The 18999-nt window shown below is 49.3% G+C and overlaps 1 protein-coding gene across 3 annotated transcripts in view; it reads left to right on the top strand.

The window, feature by feature from the left end:
- The window catches only part of PDE9A (phosphodiesterase 9A), an 89548-nt gene that overhangs the window by 33366 nt on the left and 37183 nt on the right, over window positions 1–18999 (top strand). For 2 of the 3 annotated variants that reach the window (XM_058732116.1, XM_058732117.1), the window contains exon 4: window positions 544–587. In XM_058732116.1, the coding sequence (XP_058588099.1) occupies window positions 544–587 (44 nt within the window). Of the gene's footprint in view, window positions 1–543; window positions 588–642; window positions 668–18999 lie in introns of those variants that run through there. The other variant, XM_058732119.1, reaches the window with a different exon arrangement.

The following is an 18999-nucleotide window of genomic DNA, read 5'->3' on the forward strand; positions in this document are numbered from 1 at the left end:
TCAGTCGTCTTTCCCTCCCCCCGCCCCTTGCTGTAAGCCCTGGTGTGTCAGGGGCAAACCTTCTGTGTCCATCCCCTCGGGGCCTCGTGATGACTGGGGATGGCGCCACCGAGACGCCCGTGCGTGTTCAGCCGGGCGGCTGACACCACCCGCTCTCGTGCACTTGGGAGATGTGGCCGTCAGGAGCTCCGACCGGGCCAGGGGCAGAGCGCCTTCCCTGTGCGAGTCAGGTGCTGGCACGGACGCGGGCACAGGAGCCCTTCCCGGCGGGATCCCGCACCCGAGCGTCAGTGGTCCCGATCACCAAATTTGTTGAATTCACCACACGTGAACATCAGAGAGGAAGTTCATCATTTAAATGACACGTTTAAAGTATTTGGAATTCTTCCGAACGAGGAAGCTCAGAACAGCCAGAGAAACTAATTTCAGAAAAAAACCCTAATCCGCTGAATTCCAATTTCTCCCGAGCGCTTATCTCCCGTAGCAGGCGTGCTGGGAGCACCTCGGACGGCATCTCACAGAGAACTGTCTTCTGTCTTGCAGCACCCCGTACAAAGTGAGACCGGTGGCCATCAAGCAGCTGTCTGGTAAGGCCCTGCTATCATTTTTAAAATTAAGAGAAAAAAAAGAAGGCTCCAGGCTGCCCCTGTGATTGAATATATATTAGGTAAGCATTTGAACGTAAACCCTGTGCTGTTACAGAATCTGAAGCCCTGTCTTACACTCCACCCTTGACGACCCCTCGGGGGCCTCCCTCCCAGGCCGTCCCCACGGACTTAGCAGACCCTGGGTGACAGTCCGCCCTTGTCTTCCTGGGCGCGGAGTCTGGCCTGCGCGCTCAGACCCATGAGCCGCCAAGTCCGCACGTCAGACCGTGGGCCGTCCGCGGCCCCCAGCCCCCAGCCCCCGGGACGCCGGGTGCGGTCAGTGGTGTTACAGTGGTAAAATCCCATTTCCTTCTGGATCTTTTCTCTCTCCTGCTTACGTATGATTCATGCAGAATGCAATGCCCCCTTTTAAGTGTATATTTTGATGAGCTTTGAAAAATGCATACCCCCTTGTAACCGTTCCCAAAACCAAGACGCGGACCATTTACGTCACCCGAAAAGGTTCCCTTGTGTCCCTTCCCAGTTAACCGCCCCCCCACCCCCGCCCATGACCCCTGGCCTCTTGTCAGCAACCCACCTGCTTTCTGACCCCGTAGATTTAGCTTTTCGAGAGCTTTGTATAAAAGAGATTACATAGGATGCCTCCTGCTTTTTGACTCGGCCTAACGGCTTTGGGACGTGTGTGTGTGTCAGCTACCCCAGTGGTTCATTCCTTTGTATCGCTGGGTAGTGTTCCCTGGTGTGGCTGGACCCCAGTGTGGTTCCCCATCCATCTGTTGAAGGACAGCGGGTTACTCCCAGTCTGGGGGCTTTTAGGGTAAGGCCACCATGAACATTCAAGTGGATGCCTTCGTGGGGACGGACGTTTTCATTTCTCTCGGATCGAACGGGACCGCTAGGTCGTAGCGTTAAGTAATTCGCCGAAGAGCCTGCCCATCGGTTTTTCCAAAGTGGCGGCACCGCCTCACCCACCCACCCACCGGGGGTGAGCAGTCCCCGGCCACGCTCAGAGTTGTCAGTTAATCATTCTAATGGGTGTGGTGTGATATTGCGTGTGGTTGGACTTTATGCTTCCCCAGTGACTAATGATGGCGAATGTATTTACTAACCGGTCATAAATCTTCTCTCATGATCCGTCGTGGTAGGTGACTGCTTTTCCTTATTATTGAACAGTGAGTGTCCCTGATTTATTGGAGGCACACACCCTTAGGCAGACCCGTATCATAAATATTTTCTCCCAGCCTGGAACTCGCTCCTTCATTTTCTTAGCCGTATCTTTCAATGAGGAGAAGTGTTCCATTCTGATTCGGCCCGGATTATCAATTTTGATCTTTTTATGGTTTGTGCTTTTCGGTACCCTACCCGAGAAGTCCTAGTTCGTCCCTTACCTGTGAGGTTTTCTGCCGTTCTCTCTTCCGAAGGTTTTGTATTTTTAGTTTGTCCCTTTAGGGCTGTGATCCCTTGCAAGGTGACTTTTGTGTATGGCCTGAGACAGAAGTCGAGGTTTATTTTCTTTCCTTTTTAAAGTGTAAAGTTAATTTAATTTTGATTTTTATAAGCTTGATGGCCACAGAATAGAATTTTGAAGCCACCCATCCCATGCAGGCCAGGATGAGGCACTTATGGGTCTGCACCTTGTCTCATCTTTACGGTGACAGTTGTCAGGGCACCTGGGTGCTGGGCAGCTCAGTTGGTTAAGCATCCGGCTTCAGCTCAGGTCAGGATTTCACAGTTTGTGGGTTCGAGCCCTGCGTCGGGCTCTGTGCTGACAGCTCGGAGCCTGGAGCCTGCTTCGGATTCTGTGTCTTCCTCTCTCTCTCTCTGCCCCTCCCCGGGTCATGCTCTGTCTCTCAAAAATAAAAAATGTTCAAAAAAAATTTTTAAGTGACAGCGTTTACATGTGGGCACTGATTGCTTTAAATTTGTTTAATGCTTCGGGCATCTGGGTGGTTCAGTCCATTAAGCGTCTGACTCTTGGTTTCGGCTCAGGTCATGATCTCTCAGTTCATGAGTTCAAGCCCCACTCTGGGCTCTGTGCTGATAATGCCGAGCCTGCTTGGCATTCGCTGTCTCCCTCGCTCTCTGCCCCTCCCCCACTTGCACTCTTTCTCTCAAAATAAATAAATAAACTTAAAATAAAATAAAGTAAATGTTTTTAATGCTTCAGTAGCTCTTTGAAAACTCTTAATTCAATTCTCTTGATAGTAGATGTTAGAATAAAATAGGTCTAACTTTTTCTAGAAGGAAAATTCCTTTTTTAAAACAAACAGCGATCGAGCCCTTGACTTGATAATGAATGTGACTTTTTTTTTTATTAACTAAGCCCCACACTTTATTCGGATTTCACCAGTTTTTCTCTGGATGTCCGTCTTCTGTCCAGCATCCAAGCCACGGTCCGTCTGTGTCACACTGGCCCTTGGGTCTTCTCCATTGGCCCCGTCTGAGAGGGCCGTCTGACTCAGACACTTTGGAGAGTCTATAGAATGTCCCCCAGGCTGGGTTTGTCTGAGGTTTTCTTCAAGATCAGCCTAAGGGTATGGATCTGGGGAAAGAATGAGGGGGCCCACGATATCCCTTTGAATCCCTGGCTTCCCCACTGCCGAGTTGCTGTTTTCCCCTTCCTTACTCTGCTCTTTGGAAGGATGTCGCTCAGTCTAGCCCACCTTCACGCGGGGCGGGAAAGGACTGAGATTCATTCTCTCTGCATGGATATCCATTTGTTCCAGAACGTTTGTGGAAAAGACAGTCCTTTCCCCCCATCGAGCTATCACAACATCTTTTGTTGTTCCGGGTTCCTTGTATTTTCAAATAAATTTTAGTATCAGTCTGTCAGTTGCTACGAAAAAAAAATTTTTTTCAGTGGGACTTTGAAATTGTACTAAATACACAGAACAATTTGAAAAGAATTACTGTCTATATTGCTGAGTTTTCTGATTCATGAATGTGGTATCTCTCGATTTATTTGGGTTTCTTTTAATGTTTCACAATAACATAGTTGTCAATGTAAAGTTCTTGAATCTGTGTTAATAAATTTATCACTAAGTATTTAATATTTTAATGTTACTGTCAATGGGTTTTTATTTCAATTCCCAGCAGTTTTTTGTTTATCAAAAATATAATTGGGAGCGCCTGGGTGGCTCAGTCGGTTGAGCGTCCGACTTCGGCTCAGGTCATGATCTCGCGGTTCGTGAGTTCGAGCCCGGCGTCGGGCTCCGCGCTGACAGCTCAGAGCCTGGAGCCTGCTTTGGATTCTGTGTCTCCTTCTCTCTGCTCCTCCCCTGTTCACATGCTGTCTCCCTCTCAAAAATATATAAAGATTAAAAAAAAACAATTAAAAATATATATATAATTGGTTTTGTGTATTGATTTAGCTAAGCTCATTCAGTAGATCTAGTACCTTCTTGTCGATTTCCTATGATTGTCTACATCTGCAGATAGGGAATTGCTTCTTCCTTTCAGACCTGGATGTCTTTTGTCTCTCTTACTTCTCTTTCTTGCCTTGCTGCTCCTGCTGGGATACCTAATATGAGAGAAGCACATGGTGTGAGAATGCATATTCTTGCTCTGTTCTCATCTTGGAGACAAAGTGAAGCTTTTCACCATCGGTTATGATGTCAGCTGTAGGGTTTTTCTGTAGACGCCCTTTCTCAGATTGAGGGTTTTTTTCCCCCCCTTTAATTCCTAATTGGTTGAGAGTTTTGATCATAAATTAGTGTTGGATTTTGTCAAATACTTTTTCTGCCTCTATTGAGATGATCGTGTTTTTTACTCCTCTGTTCTGTTACTGGTGGACGTCCTGATTGTAAAACTTTAACCTTGAATTCCTAGTGTAAACTCCATTTGGCCACGGTCTACTATCATTTTGCTTTGGATTCAATTTAAATACGTTTTGTGAAAGGTTTTTGTTATCTGTATCAGCAAGGATTCCATAGTTTTACTTTCGTACAGTATGTTCATCTGGTTTTCGCATTAGGGTGATGCCGGCCTCGTGGGAAGTGGGGAGGTGCTCCGCCCTCCTGCTTTCTGGAAGTTTGTACAGGGATGGCACTATTTCTGCCTTAAATGTGTCCTAGAATTCACCAGGGAATCCTCTGTGCTTCGAGTTTCTTTGTTGGGAGGTTTTAAATTATGAATCCGGTGTCTTTAAGAGACAAGTATGTCCAGGTTTTCTGTGTACTTGGAATGAACTTCAGGAAGTGGTACCCATTCGAGCAAAGATTTCATCTAAGAATTTGTTGGCAGGATGGAGTCTGGGAAGTGCTGGTCATCCCCTTTATGTCCGTGGCGTTGGCGTGAACTCTGCTTTTCCATCCGAGATGCCCGGAAGGTAGACCTTCTCTGTTCTTGAGTCAGTCTGATTTATACATTTTCTTGATTTCTTTTTTCTAAGAGCCAGCTTTGAGCTTCATTGGTTTTCTCCATTATTTGGTTCCTCTTTCATTGATTTCTCCTCTCATCCTTTTGATTTCCTTCCTTTCCTTCCTACCCACTCCACATCTAGTTTGCTCCTCTTTTTCCAGCTTCTGAAGGCGGAAGCTTAGATCATTAATTTTAGATCTTTCTCTTTTTTCTATAATAATTCGAAGCTAACGATAGCCCTCTAAATATAATTTAGCGGTATCTCATAGATGTCGATGCGTTGTGTTTTCGTTTTTATTCAGCTCACAATATTTTCTAATTTACCTGGTGGTTCCTGCTTGGATCTATTTGTTATTTAGAAGCGTATTGTTTAATTTGCAGATGGTTGTGTATTTTCCAGTTACCTTTCTGTTATTGATGTCTCAGTTCATTCCACTGCGGTTAAAAGTGGACACTTGGGGCGCCTGGGTGGCTCAGTCAGTTAAGCGTCCGACCTCGGCTCAGGTCATGATCTCACAGCTTGTGAGTTCGAGTCCCGCGTTGGGCTCTGTGCTGACAGCTCAGAGCCTGGAGCCTCTTCAGATTCTGTGTCTTTCTTTCTCTCTCTCTGCCCCTGCCCCACTCACACTCTGTCTCTCAAAAATAAATAAACATTTAAAAAAAATTTTTTTTTAATTTTTTTTTCAACATTTATTTATTTTTGGGACAGAGAGAGACAGAGCATGAACGGGGGAGGGGCAGAGAGAGAGGGAGACACAGAATAGGAAAAATAGGCTCCAGGCTCTGAGCCATCAGCCCAGAGCCTGACGCGGGGCTCGAACTCACGGACCGCGAGATCGTGACCTGGCTGAAGTCGGACACCCAACCGACTGCGCCACCCAGGCGCCCCTAAAAAAAAAATTTTTTTTAAGTGGACCCTGGATGGCTTCTGTCTTTTCTAATGTGTTGGAATGCGTGGTGTGGCTTGGGGATTGTTCCGTATACACCTGAGGAGCATGTGAACCCTGCTGTTGCTGAGCAGAATATGGCACCAGTATCAGTTAGGTCGAGTGAGTTGATAGGGTAATTCAAGTTTCCTCCGCCTTCATTTTCTGTCTGCTTGTTCCATCAATTGCTGAAAGAAGGGCGTTGAAATATACAAATGCCTTGTAGATGTATCCATTGCTTTTCTCAGTCTGTCAGGTTTGCTTCATGCGTTTCCCTTCCTGTTATTGGGTGCATACTTGTTGAGGATTATTCTATACTCTTGATGGATCGATCCCTTTATCCTTCCAAAAATGTGGCCTTTGTCTTTGTACTATTCTTTGAATGTCCTCCTTGTCTCATATTAATGCAGCCACCCCAGCTTCCTTAAGCTTTAGTGCTCACATGTTATACCCTTTCCATCTTTTTATTTTACTGTGTCTGTGCCTCTGTATTTGAAGCAGGTTTCTTATTGGCAACATTTATCAATCTTGGCAATTTCCACCTTTCAACTGGAGCCGTGAAACCATTTACATTAAAAGTAATCATAGGGGCGCCTGGGTGGCTCAGTCAGTTAAGCGTCCGACTTCGGCTCAGGTCATGATCTCACGATCTGTGAGTTCGAGCCCTGCGTCAGGCTCTGTGCTGACAGCTCAGAGCCTGGAGACTGTTTTGGATTCTGTGTCTCCCTCTCTCTCTGCCCCTCCCCTGTTCACGCTCTGTCTCTCTCTGTCTCAAAAATAAACGTTAAAAAAAAAAATTTTTTTTTAAAGTAATCATAGATACAGCAGGGTTATCTTGCTGCTACTTGCCACTCATTTTGGCTTATCTCATTCATTATTTTTTTAATTTTTTCTTTTTCTATGTCTTCTGGATACTGACCATCTTTTCTCCACTCTTGGTCTCTAAACTGTACTTCTTTGTTTCTTCTTGGCTGCCCTTGGTTTCACAATCAGTATCACCGACGTATCGCAGTCTTCCTTTAAATTGTGTCCTGCCACTTCTTGAAGGAGTGGGGTCTCAGAGCCGTGTGCTTGTGTGTGCCCCCTGAGCACCCTGTGCTCTATGTAATACATTTTACTTGTGTGCTACATATGTTTTTAGGCCCATAATCCACTGTTACTCATTTTTTGCTTTCAACAGTCAATTATATTTCTTTGTATAAATCCACATTTGCATTTTTTTTTTTTTTTGCTATATTGTTGATCATCTGGATTTTGTTTTCTCCCATTAAAGAGTGTGGGTTCTGTCCTGGCAGGCAGTTCAGTTACTTACAATTCAGTTTGATGCCTTTGAGACCTGCCTTTAGGCTTTGCCAGGATGGTTGTAGTGGACCAGGATCCAGGGATAGTTCAGTCCTACTGCTAAGGCGTGATGCCTCCAGGGTGTCCCTTGAACTCCTGGAGATAAGGTTGGGGGTGTCAGGGGCTCATCATGTGGGACTTTGAAGGCCCATCAGGAAGCTGTAATTCCTATAGGCAGAGAGGAGCATGGAAGCAGTGGGGGTGGTGAGGAGTGGCCAGATTCCGGTATGTTCCCCCTTTTTTACTATTAGTGTTTATTTTTGAGAGAGAGAAAGAGAGTTGTGAGCGAGGGAGGGGCAGAGAGAGAGGGAGACACAGAATCCGAAGCAGGCTCCCGGCTGTGAGCCGTCAGCACAGAGCCCGATGGGGGGCTTGAAGTCACGGACTGCGAGATCGTGACCTGAGCCGACATCAGACGCTTAACCGACTGAGCCCCCCAGGCGCCCCCAGATTCTGGCGTGTTCTGAGGGAAGAGCCCTGCTTATTTCCTGACTGAGTGGACATGGGACATCAAAGAGGAGTCAGAGGAGCCTCCAGAGTCGCTGAGGATACAGAACGGCACCCCCCACGTGGGAACAGGCTGAGGGCGTCTGGCACACGGGAGGAGAAGGCGGCTCACATTGGGACATCTCCGCGCGGTGTGGCTGTGGGCACCAGTGTTGAGTAGATGTGACTAGAGCCTGCGGCTCCCCCGTCCCCCAGCCCTCACTGGGGATGTGCCGTGGCCCTGCCAGTGATGGTGCTGGCAGTGTTTGCAGCCCGGGCTCCGTGAGCTCACCAGGGAGGCAGGGAGCTAGCAGGAGGGACCCAGGATGGGCCCCGGGACGCCACACTCGGGCACAGGATTCCATCGGAAGAAGGACGCTGGCCGCTTGTCACCATCCAGAGTGGAGGGGCCAGAATAATGAAGCCTTTGAGGAATAACGAAGCAAAAAACAGGCCGAGTGCGCGGCCGCCCGGACAGGAATGAGCTTCGGGAAGGAAGCCTGGGGGGCGTGGCAGGCGTGCCCAGGTGTTTACAAGATTGTCGCTGGAGGAAGAATAAGGAGGGATTTTTGTGTAACTTCGGGGCCCAACTTGGACCCATGGAGGTGGGTCTGTGCTCCTTAAGGGAAAGAACTTAGCAAAAGGTGGAGTGCACCTGACCGTGTGGGGACTCAGTCAGCCTCCCGCGGGAGCTGGCACAAAGGCATGTGTTCTCTGCAGTGACGGCGAGCGGGGGTCCTCCAAACGTGCGCATCCCCCAGCACCGTGAACACCCGCGCGGGGCGGTCCGCGCTCGCCGTCTGCACACTGATGGGCAGGCTCACACCCTGGTGCACGAGGACCCCTTGTCTACAAATGCACAGTATCCCGGGGTTTTCCTCTGGGGACAGAGTTGGTATCAGGTAGACCCCCGTGGTCCGAGCCTTCCTGAGACAGGTCAGGGAATGGCGCTGTGTCTTTCCATCTGGAGCTTTTTCTGCAAATGGGAACTCTCGGCTCTCGGCAGGAAATGCCCCTCCTTCGCCCACGCATCGGCGCCCAGCCCGGCCTTGCTTCCAGAGCCTCTCAGCCTCTCCCAGGGTCAGTCGTCAGCCCCGGCCTTGCCGCCCTGAGTGTGGCGGGAAGGAGCCCCAGCTGCCCGTGAATCAACAGGCCACAGTCACAATGGCAGGAAAAAGGTCAGGAAAGGAAGTAGGAGCCTGGGGTCCAGACTTCCACGCAGCTGCTGAGGCCCCTGGCCTGGCCTTTCCTGGGGGTCGCCGTCCTTCCCGCTGGCCCCACATTTCGGTCAACGCTCCTACCTGGTCCTGGGGGAGCCCTGGTCTCTCAGGGCGGCGGCAGCTATGTGTTGAGAGCCACGCTTCTCCAGGGGAGCGTCTTCAACTTTAGGACTGACAGCTGGTCCCTCGTTCCCTGCCCATCCCTAGGACCAGGACACATCGCACCGCCCGGCTGCACCTCTGCTGGCCCCTCGTCCGGCGGGCTGGTGGGGGGGGGAGGGCCCGTGGGGGCTGCCCCTGAGGCTGGCTTTCATTTCTGTCCCCCTGGGCAGAGATCAGGGGTGACTCCAGGCCTGGCTTCCAAGAGCTTCCTTGTCCTTGTTCCCAAGGACAGACAGAGAAAGTGAGCTGTAAAGACACATCAGAAGCACCCCCACGGAGCCTGCCTGTGGTTTTGCAAGTCACAGGTGACAGGTCGCTGCGGGGAGTGACAGGTGCTGGCCGTGCCTTGAACATTGCCCAGAATTCCAGCAGGCCACACGCAGCCCTGTCCACGGGGCGTTCTCCTGCCCTTTTCCCTCCCCAGTTTAGTGCAAGATTCAGGAAGTCCCTGCCAGAAGGGCCCGTCTGGATGTCCCCACGTGTGCTTTGCCTGCTGGGGTCTCTCCAAGAAACCCAGCGCCCCAAACTTGCTCGCCACCGCTTAGGAAACAGGAGTCACAGTGCCCGGAACTCACCCTGGCTGAGTGGTGGCTTGCTGAAATCCCAACACCGCAGAGCACTGCGGTGACGGACCCCGGAGCTGTTCTTCCAGGAGGGGACCAAGCGTATGCAAGGTCACCGCGGTCCAAATGCGGAACTCACACTGGATTCCGAAGACTCCGTACGGATAAAGGAACGTGCAACACCTCGCTACTCGTTCTCTGGTTGCACATTTTCCTTGTGAGATAGAAATCACCAACGTGGAATGCGCCGTTTTCACGTGACAGAGTCCATGGTTTCTAGTACATTCATTTTTTTGTTTTTGTGCAACCACCACCACTGTCTAGATCCAGAACATTTCCGTCACCCCGCAAAAAACTCCCGTACCTATCGGCAGTTACGCCCATTGACTTCATCCCACCCCCCACCCCCCCACCCCCCCACCCCCGCCTCCGCCCGGTCCCTGGCAACCACCGTTGCTATGGAGATGCCTGTTCAGGATGCCTCCTGTGATGGAGTACGCGGCCTTGTGCGTCTGGCGTCTTCCCCTGAGCAGCGTCGTCGGGCTCCTCGGTGTCGTACTCCGCTCCAGTTCCCGGAGGGGCCACGTCCTTGCGAGACGTTGGGCCGCATTTTTTCATCAGCTGACGGCATCGGGGTGGGTTCCACTTAGGCTGTTGCGAGTGATGGTGCCCGGAACGTGGGTGTGCACGTTTTCGTGGGATGCACGTTGAGATGAGCTATATTGGGTCAAATAAAATACTAACATTGTTTCAAAGTCCAGCCGGTGCCCAGCAGCGCAGAGCGGAGGCCGCTGGTGCCACGGGCGCCCACGGCGTCCTCCCGCCCGAGCTCCCGGCCTGCCTGTGGACCTCCCGTGCGCAGGGCCCACCAGAAGTGGGGAGGGCTTGCCGCCCCGGGAGCAGTCGCCGCCTCGAGAGGAGGCCAAGGGACAAATGCACCTCGGCGCCCTTGCCGGTGCTGGGAGGCCCTCTGAGGTGGCCGTCACGGTTGCCCAGGGGACCCCGTGACAGGCCGGTGCTGACTTGCCCTCCATGCACTCTCTTCCGTCCCTCGCCTCGGTCCCACATGCCCTCCAAGGCTTGCTGGGGTCCCTGCTGCACCCATCTCCCCGTCTGTGGGTCGGCTTCCAGGCGCCAACCTGAGAGCTGTCCCCAGTCCCTTGTCAGTCGGGTGAAATGGCCTCAGGACGGTTTCCTACCACACGGCGCCTCAGTTTCCCTGCAGAACAGGGAAACCACCCCCGTGGGTTCTTGGGAGGACAGATGACAGAATTCATGCACAGTGTTTAGCCCGGCGCCTGGCATGTGGTAGGTGCTCAGTAAACGGTAGCTGTCGTCGGTCACGACCCAGGGGCTGCAGTCACGCCTCTCTGGCACTGCTGACGTTCCCTAGGACAGGAAGGGCCCTGGGGTCGAAAACGGCACGTGCCGCTGGCCGCTGTCCCTTGCGAGTCCGGTGCATGCCTGGAGATAAGCACAGCGTTGCTGATGAGACAATAACGCTCTTCGTAGTGTTTTCCATCCTCAGTTCCGCCTCCGCCTGGAGAGCCTCCCGATCACGGCCTCGGTCACCCTGACGTGCGCCACTCCTGAGACACAAAGGATAACCGGCCCTGCTGCCCTGCCGCCTCCAAGGGGCTTACCCCACTCCCGCGGGCTCCTCACGGGATGGCACGACCCGGTCCCACCAGCAAAGGCAGCGGCACCTAGCACGTCGCTGCCAGACGCGCGGGCATCACACGGTCATTCGGGGCCTTGGGGACCTGTGTCCTGCCCCCAGAATTTGGTGACGCAGAAATGGCGGGGTCCGAACGTTACCTTGAGGACCCCAGGGAGGCCGCCGCTCCGAGCGCTGTCTGCCTCTGGGCACGCGTGAGGACCTGGCCGAGCCACATACGCCCGCATCCCGTGCGGCTGAGACACCATGCGCACGCCCGAAGCGCACAGTTGGATGAGCTCGATGACAGCACCCACGCGTGTAACCCCCATCCCACCGAGATGAAGAGCAGTTGTGTCACCCTGAAAAGTCCCCCGTGCCTGCTTTCAAGTCAGTGCCCACTTAGGAGACCGCTGTTCCGACTTCCGTCAGCACAGACCACGTGGTCCTGGTCCGGAGTTTCGCGGGAGCGCAGTCATCCCGTAGATGCTGTTCCGTATAGGGGACTCTGTCGGCGTCATGTTTTTAAGACGCATGCATGTAGTTTATTAACTTCCATGTTGCGGAGTAGTGTTCCACTGTGAGTTCCCCGCCGCTGGCTCTCCTGTTGAGGGACGCTGGGTGATTTCAGCATGCGCCGCTGTAAAAATCGTACAAATCTTACCGTGGGCGTCTCTGTCCGTTATCTTGGGCCGTAACCCATGAGCGATGTCGCTGGTTCATATGGTGAATGGATGCTTGGCTTTATAAGAAACTGGCCAACTGATTGCCCCAGTGGTCGTGCCGCATTACATCCCACCAGCCGTGTGTAGGTGAGCTGGGAGCTCCACGTACAACCCAACACAACATCTCAGCTTTTAACTTTTTAGACATCAAGTAGGTATAAAATCATATTTCATCATGGTCTTTTTGGTTTTAATTTTTTTTAATGTTTATTTATTTTTGAGAGAGAGAGTCAGGAAGGGGCAGAGAGAGAGGAGGACACAGAATCCAAAACAGGCTCCAGGCTCTGAGCGGTCAGCACAGAGCCCGACGCGGAGCTCAAACCCACGAACCTCAAGATCTTGATCTGAGCCAAAGTCGGACATTTGACTGAGCCACCCAGGCGCCTTTCATCATGGTCTTAATTCACATTTCTCAGATGACTTAATGATTGTTGAGCATGTTTTTTCATGCTTATTGGCTGTTTGAACATCTTACTTTGTGAAGTGTCTGTTCTATGTGTTTGCTCATTTTGTAAACAAGCGTGTGTCTTTTTGTTTTTGTTTTTTTTTTTTTTTATCACTGGTTTGTAGGAAACTCTCTATATTCTGGATATAATTCATCTGTCAGATATATGTATGGCAAATATTTTTTCCCACTTCATGACTTGCCTTTTTAATTTTCTTAATGAGGACATTTGATGAGCAGAAATTTTTAACCTGATAAAGTCTAATTTAACAAGTTTTTCTTGTATATATTGTATTTTTTGTGTCTTCCCTATGAAACTTTCTCCTACCCCCAGGTAGAAGAGATAAGATAAATTTTTAGGAGATTTGAGAGTGATAGCTATTATATTTTGGTCTATGATCCATTAAAAATTTTTTTAATGTTTATTTATTTTAGAGACAGAGAGACAGAACACAAGCAGGGGAGGGGCAGAGAGAGCTGGAGACAGAATCTGAAGCCAGTTGCAGGCTCTGAGCTGTCAGCACAGAGCCCGACGCGGGGCTCGAACCCACGAACCGTGAGATCATGACCTGAGCCAAGGTCAGACACTTAACAGACTGAGCCACTCAGGAGCCCAAATCTATGATCCAATTTAAATTAATTTTGTGTGTGGTGTGAGGTAGGGATCAACCTTTTTTTTTTTTTTTTCCCTGTATGTATATTCAGTCATCATAGTACCATTTGTTAAAAAGACTTCCCTTTTTCCATTGAATCACTTAGACACTTTTCTAGAAAATTATTTGTCTCCATGCATGGGCCTCTTTGTAGTCTTTCTGCTCTGTTTCATCCACCTGTGTGTCTATCTAGACACCAATAACACACTGGCTTAACTGCTAGGGCTTGAAACCAGGGAGCCTTCCACATTTGTGTTTCTTTTACAGTTATTTTGGTTATATGGGCCTTTTTCTTTTCCCTACAAATTTCAGAATTAAGAATCAACATGTCAGTTTCTTTTTTAAAAAGCAATCTATGACTTTGATTGGGATTGCTTTCAATACAGAGGTTAGTTTGGGAAAGCTAACATCTTACCAATACTGAGTCTTCTAACCCATGAACATGGTACACCCTCCACTTACTCAGGTTTTCCTTAACTTGCCTCAGCAAAGTTTTTTAGCTTTCAAGATGAAAGTCCTGCATATCTTTTGTTAAACCTATTCCATGGCACTTTCTGTTTTCCAGTGTAATTGCCAAGGGGACCTGAATTTAATTTTCCATTTGTTTTCTGCACATTATTCTAAAAATACAGCAGATTTTCATATATTGACATAGTATCTTCTGACGTTGCTTAATTCATTTCTTAGCTTGGGTAGTTATTTTCTAGATCCTAGGATTTTCCATAAAAACAATCCTATCTTCTGATAATAAAGACACTTTGACCTCTGTTTGTTTTCTATCTCTTTCACTTGTCTTGTGGCCCTGGTTGAAACTCCGATACAATTAAGTAAAAATGAGGGCAGGCACCCTTCCTTTATCCCAGCCTTAGGAGAAATGCCTTCACTCTCTCCACCAAGTGTGACATGAGCCACAGGTGTGTTGTAAATGCCTCTTATGGGGTTGAACATGTCTTCTTCCCCTAGGTGCTAATAAACATTTTCCATCAAATGTTCTTTGACAAAATTCTTGGTAAACTGCATCAGGTGTTATATTTGCATCTGTTGAGATGGGTTGCGGCAATCTTTTTATTCCTGGGTTTCTAATGTTTTTTTTTTTATCATAAACAGGTATGAGATTTTGTCACATACTCTTTTCTTCATCTAGTGGATGATCATATGATTTTTCTCCTTTATTCTGTTCGGATAGCGAATTACGTTGACTGATTTTTAAACGTTAAAACAACTTTGTTTTTCCATGATTGCTGCACTTGTATTCCTTGAAAAATACTTAGGAATGAGTTTTTTAAAAGGTATACAGGATCTCTACCCTGATGTAACATGTATTCTCTTTTACATATTGCTAAATTTGATTTCCTAATAATATTAATAATTGTTAAGGATTTTTGTGTTAACGTTCAAATGGGATATAGGTTTGTAACTTTTTTCTTGTAATGCCTTTGTTATGTTTATATATGGTTATAATGGCCTTATAAAACATGTTGAGAAGGGCACCTGGGTGGCTCAGTCAGTTAAGCGTCTGACTTGAGCACAGGTCATGATCTCACAGCTCATGAGTTCAAGTCCCATGTCAGGCTCTGTGCTGACAGCTCAGAGCCTGGAGCCTGCTTCAGATTCTGTGTCTCCCTCTCTCTCTGCCCCTGCCCCGCTTACACTCTGTCTCTCTCTTTCTCTCTGTCTCTCAAAAATAAGTAAACATTTAAAAAAAATTGGGGTGGGGGCACCATGTGGCTCAATCGGTTAAGCGTCCAACTTCATCTCAGGTCACGATCTCTTGGTTTGTGAGTTTGAGCCCCGCGTCGGGCTCTGTGCTGACAGCTCAGAGCCTGGAGCCTGTTTCGGATTCTAGGTCTCCCTCTCTTTCTGCCCCTCCCCCACTCACACTCTGTCTCTCTTTCAAAAATAAAATAACGTAAAGAATTGCACGCTCTTCTAACTGAGCCAGCCAGTCGCCCCTAAAGATAATTTTTTATGGTTACCTACATGTATGTCATTTCGGGTGCTTGTATTTACCCCTGTAGATTCCAACTTCTGACTGGTGTTTTAGGCCTTCAGCCTGAAGAATTTCTTTTTTCTTTTAACATTTCTTGCAGTGCAGAACTCCTAGTGACTGACTCTGTCAGCTTTTACTTATCCAAACATATTTCTGTTTTGCCTTCCTGTTGAAAGATGGTTTCTCAGGGTATAAATTCTGCATTTAAAGATGTTGGATCCTTTTTTTCTGCCTTCGTCGTTTCTGACGAGAAATCAGCTTTTCCTTTATCATTATTCCCCTGCAAAGAACGTGTCCTTTTTTTTTGGCTACTTTCAAGGTGTTTTTCCTTCATCTTTGGATTGCGGCAGTTTGATTATGATGCACCCGGCCCTGGTATTTTTGTTTGTTTGTTTGTCCTACCTGGTATTTATTGAGTATCCATGGTCTGTAAACTCGGGTTTTCTCCAGATTTGTGAAATGTTCAGTTTTATTTCTTGGAATGCATTCTACGTGGCATTCTATCTCACCTTTCCTTCGGAGATTCTAACTGCACGTATGTTAGAAATTTGCTATTATCCCTCAAGTGGTTGGCTCTGGGTGTTTTTTTAAATGTCTTTTCTTTGCTGCTCTTGAGGTTGCATAATTTCTGTTCATCAGTCCTCAAGTTTCCTGACTCTTCTGTTCACTCAAACTGCTGTAAGCCCATCCGTGAATGTTTGGAGATCTACTTTTAAGTTCTACAGTTTTCATAGGATTCCTCGTCATAGATTTCTGTCTTGAGAGTCTCCATCCGGTACTATCCACTAACATCCTTTTCTCACAGTCCTTGGACATGACTATAATTTTGCTTCATTAAAAGTTTGGTCTGCTAATTTCAACATACGCATCATCTTGGGCTTCTGGGGGGTGATTTTTCTTCTTGACTGCATATCACATTTTCCTGTCTCTTTGCATGTCTCTTTTTTAGTGTAGGCTTACACTACGAATAATACATTGCAGAGACTCTGGCTTTTGTTATCTTCCTCTGAAGAGTGTTTGTTTTTGTTTGAGCTGGCAGCTAAATTGTTGAGTGATCACTTTGGTTTTTGGGGGAGTTGTTTTGGTTTTTTTAAGTTTATCTATTTTGAGAGACAGAGAGAGAGAGAGAGAGAGAGAAGCCTGGACTCAGACTCCAAGCTTTGTCTCCCATGTGGGAGCACTGATATAGACATATCAGTGCTAAGCTCTCTCACCCTACTAGGCACATAAATGTGTAATTCAGAGATGGATTAGGGAAGGAACAAGGGAGTTCTTACAGAACTGGTCACTCCCAGCCACAGACTTCCTTCTTTGAGAGTTATCCCTTTCATTTCCACTTTCTCTCTGACAATCCCAGGCTCTGCCCTCTGAACCCTCAACCCCGTGAATCTGCAGCTTTCTGCTTACATTCTAGCCACCCCACACTGGAAAAGAACTTAGGAACCGTCTTCCTTTCTTCTCTAGCAGCCCAGCCATGGGGATGTACCATAGTTTATCCAGCTAGTCCCCCATCATGGATATTTATGTCACTTCCCATCTTGGGCTGTTACAAACAGTAAGTTAGCCATTTTCCGTTCCTCTTGCTACAGCCCCTACAACCGTGTGCGACGTGTTCGAGTCCATAGATGGAGCGCAACCTTTAGTCTGTCAGTCTTTATAATCTTTAATAGATTTTTGCAAAAGCCTTATCTTTTCTACCATAACCAATTCGTTTATTGGGTCAGAGTTTCTCCTGCAGAATTCTCCCCAAAATTAATCTTATGACATTGTTTTGATATGTGCAGGTTATCATACGGTGGACAGAGTCCCAGCAACATGTACAGTCCACTGCTCATTGCCAACTTCAAATCCCTCTGGGGCATCCTCACTAGAATATCATACCCACACCCTTCTACCTCAGAAGCACAGCGCACCTCATCAACCATGGGGGAGGGCGTTTCTGAGAGAGGAGGAGTGTGTGCGGAGTATATTTCCCGCATGGGTGAGCGCCATCCCGCCCCGTCTTCGCAGCCCTAAATGGAAACATGACCCGGGTAGGGCAGGATGAGTTTGGCCACGTCATGACTCAAGCTGCTTGCTTTTATCACCCAGCCACATCGGGTTACCCAAAGGATTAAATGACCGATCTGTACAAACCACTTAGGACAGTGCCTGGGCCATAGGAAGAGCTCAGTACAGATTGTTGTGGTTGCTGCAATCTATAAAACAATAAAGGAAAATTGCACTGCTGGCTGCCCCAGAGGGAACTCCCCTCACGGGTAAGTTGTCTTGCAAACTAAGCCTAAGGAAGAGAGAAGGGCAGAGAGAGAAATCGTGTCCAGACATCTGGGATCAAATTAAACTATGCAGAACACGAAGTCCCCCTCTCCAAAACCGAAAGGGGAAAAGCTGCACCCTACTCCTGCCCCTGAGGTGCCATGGGTCCCTAACGACCCTGCACATAGCCCAGGCAAGACGGTAACAAGATACGCTCCAGAGTTTCAGATGTGGTCATCAGAGTCCTTTGGGCCACCTTGCTTTCTGTTACATCTGACGGCTAACAGGAGACAAAGGAATCACTCAAGGTCACCACCAGTCACAGGGAAGTGTCCCTTTGGCTGCCGATAAACATGAGTGGTTTCTCTGTCGGACAGACCCTGGAAAGGGCACCTGTGCCTTTAAGAAGCAAGGTGAGTTCACTGTTAATCATATATCTTTACTGTGCTCCTGGGTTATTAGGGAAACATCCTCATTCTGCATGTCTGTTTTATGATGTCCATAAACACTGAATTGCCGACGGCTGTGCCCTGGGCCAGAATGTCCTCTACCGGCTAGAAGGGCTGGGGGAGGGAAACCAGAGCAGGGGTGAGTTCACCCCTCTGCTTCCCTGGAGAAGGGTGGTGACACTCCGAGAAGGAGGGACGGGGCAGGGGATGGGCAGGGGCGGGCGGGGACTCCCCTTCCCTGTCCCCTGAGGGAGAGCCCTGGACAAGAGGGACAGAAATGTGCACCTTCACTTCAGGGCTTTGGGGGCGTCTCTTTGGTGCCCACTAATGGGCATCGTTTTCCCCAGTGCGAAGTAAGATACCCCTTTCTGAAGGGATAGCAAGCAGAGTCTTGTTCTGTAAGTGCTCTGGAGAATGTCTCCAGTCCGTGTTTCTGGAAGGATGCTCAGCGTCTCACCCCACTGCTCCCGGGTGAGACTGACGAGGGGAAACACCGCTCCCGCGTCACAGGAGCCGCTGGAGCACGGCAGTGGCATCGTGCGACACCGGCCCACTCATCCGAGAGATGGTTCTGGCCTGAACTCGCAAGCACCCCACACGTGCCGGGGGTCAGTGACGGGGCCGAGGTCCCCACGCCACCTGCCCTCGGATTGCGGGTTTGGGGGCCGGCGTCCTAGGGCGCTGTTTGCGGTCACTTGCCCAGGGGAGAAAGGCACAGGTGCAGACCGGCTGAGGTGTGTGAAGGAGGACGAAAGCCCGGCCGTCACCGTTATTCTGTTCAGGACAACATGGAGAACCGCCCCGGCCAGCTCGCTGCCGATCGGGTTAGCGCATCGTGTAAACCACCCCTTAGAGGAGGAATTATCGCTTGGGCTGTGCTGTCGATCAGTTAAACCAGATTTCCATGTCGTTCCGTAGGGGGGGGAGACTCGGGATTTATCTGAAACAAGTAAACAATTCCTGGAAGGGCCGGGAGAGGCGGAGGCGGGTTCCGAGAACCGTGTGCAGCGGCCGAGGCGTCGTCGGGCAGCGGCGGACTCTGCCCTGGTCACTCGCGGGAGCCGCTGGGTAAACGACGTGGGGGAGGGTGCCCGGCCTGCCCCCGGGCCCCAGGCATCCCCTTGGCTCTGTCCCGGGGGCCGGGTCCTGGGGCCACTCG

This window comes from Neofelis nebulosa, chromosome 5 (genome assembly GCF_028018385.1).
Source record: "Neofelis nebulosa isolate mNeoNeb1 chromosome 5, mNeoNeb1.pri, whole genome shotgun sequence".
In the NCBI taxonomy this organism is placed as follows: Eukaryota; Metazoa; Chordata; class Mammalia; order Carnivora; family Felidae; genus Neofelis; species Neofelis nebulosa.